The following is a 4,083-nucleotide window of genomic DNA, read 5'->3' on the forward strand; positions in this document are numbered from 1 at the left end:
GTTAAACACCAGATATAATGAGCAATTTAAAGGTAAGCTTTTCTAATATCGGTCACTCAAATGTCACGTTTGTGCCTTACCATCTAAACTGTTTTTTTTAAACATTTTATTTGTTTAAATGCTTTCAGTGTTCATGTCTATTTCTTGTACAATATCAATGTTTATGTTTTAGTTTGAGGAAAATCAGTAACATATCCTTAAACAAATCAAGGATTACATGAATAGTTCTGACCTATCAAAAGTAAAACTTTTATGAAATAACTACTAATTTAGAGCATGGAATAATTGTTTTGTTGCCCACACACAGAGAAAACGTTCGTCAAGCACTGAAAGCAGGAAAGACAAAATTAGGAAAACAACCGCATCTTCTGAGTTCACAAGTATGTTCAAGTTTCCTAACATCTAAGGAAAAAATATGGTTGTCTCTTATCATCTAAAATCTATTATTTCACAGTTAAGCTTTAATTAAATATTTTTCTTCTTTAAATGCTCTGTACATTTGTTTTCAGTGACATCATTCACCATTGCAGTGTCATCACGTGCATTATTCAGACAAGAGACAGGGGATAAAGGAGTTGCTTTTCCATTTGTCAAGGTAACAGAATTTCAGTGAAATATATTTTCCTCTATATATTAACATGCAGCTTATTCTCCCTTGTTAATCAATAATGCATTTACTTTTACCTGTAAACCCAGTTTAGAAACGAAAAGGTCGTTTGTAATTCACTAGTACTAATATTAAACATTTAAGCAAAGAGGAAGTTTTTTGTATCATGTGCATCTATTTTCACTGAGAATTCAGTACTGTAACTTGGTTATAACTAGCAAGAATCCCCAAAGATTAAGTCCACTAATTTGTTTAATTTGACATAGGTGTTAGTATTTAGTGTATTTTGATCACTCTGCACTAGGCTCTTACAATGGTGAATCAACGTTTGACTGAGCTGGACCAAGCCACTGAAGAGCAGTTTGAAATTGTGCTGATACCTTCTGATGGTCAGGACATTGATCACCTGACCAAGAACATTGAAAAATACGGTAAGAGTAGAGGAGTGATTTTCTATTTTGTATTATTATAATTCTAAAGAATGATCTTTCCCATACAATAAATGCATGCAGTGACTGTCAACTATAGAAACTATTCACATTAAAATATCGCAAAGCTACTTATAACACTTACTGTATAGTGAAGCACCAGTTGTATTGACTACCTGCCTGCTTTCATTACATGGAAAAGAACAGAGTTAACATTCTGCAAAACTTTTTTTGTTGTGGTCCAAAAAAAAAAAAAGTTGTATAGATTTGGAATGACATTGTGACATGGGAATGACGTTGTATGGATTTGGAAGTTGAGTAATGACTGAATGTTCATTTTTGTGAACTATCCCTTACTGTGCAGACCCTAAAACACCTAATTTCAATATAAATATAAATAAAATAAGATGTCTGTAATGTTATTCTACTAAACACAATGTTGTGATGCTGTCTGTGCAGGGCTGAAAAGTGACCGAGTCCGTATGATTACTGGTGAAAAACCCCTCCTTGATCTTCTTAATGAGATCGAGCCTGTTCTCTACCTGTCCACAAATCCACAGAATGTGAAAGAGGCCATCACTGCAGGTGAGGCATCAAGATTTTTTTTCTCCATTTATGTCACATCGCTGCAATATTAAAGAATTTCCTCAAAACAATGTCTTCACTTTTTGGCCATTTTTTCAAGTACTTGTAATCAGTGTTGGGGAAAGTTAAAGTTAAGTTAAAAGCAATGAGTTACAGTACAGGTGTCAGTTAATAAATGGGAAAGCAAGTAAGTTGCATTACTTATTTGAAAAAGTATTTCAGATATTTTTTTGTAAATTTAAAAGCAATGCATAAAAAGTAATCTGATTATAATCTGATTAAGTAACTAGCATTACTTGTAATGCGTTACCCCCAACACTGATCGTGACCATGTATAAGACTGGCTTTTTCTGCATCTAAGCTAATTTTGGGGGGGAAATCTGTGGAATGAGGTGAGAAAGAGGGCTTTTGCCTGCATGTAGTACTTATAGTATAAAACACAACACAAGTGTTACTTCTATAACTTTTAAATGATGATGGCATTGTTTTTCAGGACATGGAGCAGCCACAATGTTCCAGGGAGATTACCACGAGCCCAGTGATGAAGTGTTACGTGTGGCCTTTGATGGTGATGGAGTCCTGTTTTCAGACGAGTCAGAGAGAGTCTACAAAGAGAAAGGGCTACAAAGTTTCTATGATAATGAACGTGATAATGAGGACGAACCTTTGATACAGGTAAGAATGTGGTCCATGTTAGTACTGCTGAATCTCAGATTGCTCAGTTAACCCTTGTTATATTTCACATTCACAACACGTCACACAGCCTTGTTATTTAAAAGAATATTTAAAGGAACTTTCTTCTGAAAGTTTGTTGACATTAGAATCATTTTAACTGTACACAATGTAAGTTGAGAGTTGAAATTGTGTGTGGAAATCAAAAACATGCTATACATACTGTAGATATTAGGTTGAAACATTTAGTTCTTTCATTCAACACACTACAATTTAATGTAATAATTAATTAACTCTCTCTAAAAAAAATGCTAATAATGTGTTTGTGTGGAATTATTTTCAGGGCCCACTAAGTAAGTTTTTTCAAGCATTGGTACATCTCCAGCAGAAATTCGGTCTGCAAAATTGTCCGATTCGTACCTACTTGGTAACATCACGTGGCACATCAAGTCCTGGATTAAGAGCCCTGAAGACTCTTCAGAGGGATAAGCTGGAGATAAATGAGGCATTCTTTCTGTGTGGTGCCCATAAAGGGCCTGTGCTAAAAGCAATCAAACCTCACATTTTCTTTGACGACCAGACTCCACACATTGACGGAGCCCTTCAAAATGGGGTTATTGGTGCTCATGTACCTTATGGTGTGAGAAATGAGTGAGAATTAAACCTGATTTGATTTGTAAAGGCATGACATGCACTGCCCTGCAGGTGGTGTAGCACAATACTTTCTTCTATAATGTATTTTATAAGGTCAGGACAGCTAAATTTGGTTTTAAGGTTTAAAGCGTAAAAGAAATTAAGGCAAAAGCTGATTTTAAGGTATTAAAGGTGAAATTAATCAAATCATTACCTAAATGACTATTTCTTTGTCTTGGGGCCATATGTATAAAGCTGCTCAGAGCAAATTCTAAGAATGATGAAATTTTAGTCTTATACCTAGTCCTAAGAATAAGTGTGATTAATAAAGGTTCCTATATGTGTTAACCCTCTAGTGTTGTTCAGTCCTTTTAGACAGGAAAAAAAAAAAAATAGAATTTTTAAAAATTACTACTTCATCGGAATGGTACAAAACTTAGTGACTTTAGTGGCAGTCGATATGTGACCACAAAAAAAAAAAAAAAAAAAAAAATGTGGACTTGATTCGAAAAATCTAAATTGTTGTTAAAAAAAAAAAAGAAAAAAAAAAAAAAAGTAAAACTTGTGTTGATCGTGGTCAAACATATGTTGGTGTGACTATAACAAGTTTTTGCAAATGTGTGAAATAAAACCAATAATTTAGTCACAATGCAGTAAAAGAAAAACAAGTTGTTACAGTCTGGTGTTATAGATTTGGCTATTTCAGATCATTTTCTCATTTATGCAGTTAGGACAATCTTAAAATCCTCAAAAACTCATGCTCCTCACTCTGTACCAAAAATACCAACTTCAAAATTACCGCAATTTAATGCAGAATTTAGTGTTACTGATGGGAGCGATGAGATGTCTTAAGACATGAGAGCAATGAGATATCTTGAGAGATGTCTTGAAATGGAAAATCTAACGCAATTTCACACTAAACTTCAGAAAATACAGAATAAATATACCACTACCAGCAAGGTTCAACCTAGGCAGCGTAAACTACCATGGATAAATTCTGACATATTGCAACTCCTTAAACAGAAGGCCTCTCTCCTTAAAATATACAGGTTAAGTCGAAAACCGGAGAGTAAAAATAATTTCATACAAATTAGAAATAAATGTACAGCTGAACTGCGTAACTGTTTCCAACAACAGATTACTTTATCCGTTACTAAC

At 34.0% G+C, this 4,083-nt stretch overlaps 1 protein-coding gene across 1 annotated transcript; it reads left to right on the plus strand.

Annotated features, from left to right (window-relative positions):
* Positions 1-320: 320 nt before the first annotated feature.
* Positions 321-3,273, plus strand: LOC127525522 (cytosolic 5'-nucleotidase 1A-like). Its single transcript, XM_051918133.1, has 6 exons — positions 321-380; positions 510-595; positions 912-1,038; positions 1,495-1,620; positions 2,114-2,295; positions 2,636-3,273. Coding segments are annotated over exons 1-6 (834 nt in total). The 5' UTR covers positions 321-379; the 3' UTR covers positions 2,948-3,273.
* Positions 3,274-4,083: the final 810 nt, after the last annotated feature.

This window comes from Ctenopharyngodon idella, chromosome 13, assembly GCF_019924925.1.
Source record: "Ctenopharyngodon idella isolate HZGC_01 chromosome 13, HZGC01, whole genome shotgun sequence".
Lineage (NCBI taxonomy): Eukaryota > Metazoa > Chordata > Actinopteri > Cypriniformes > Xenocyprididae > Ctenopharyngodon > Ctenopharyngodon idella.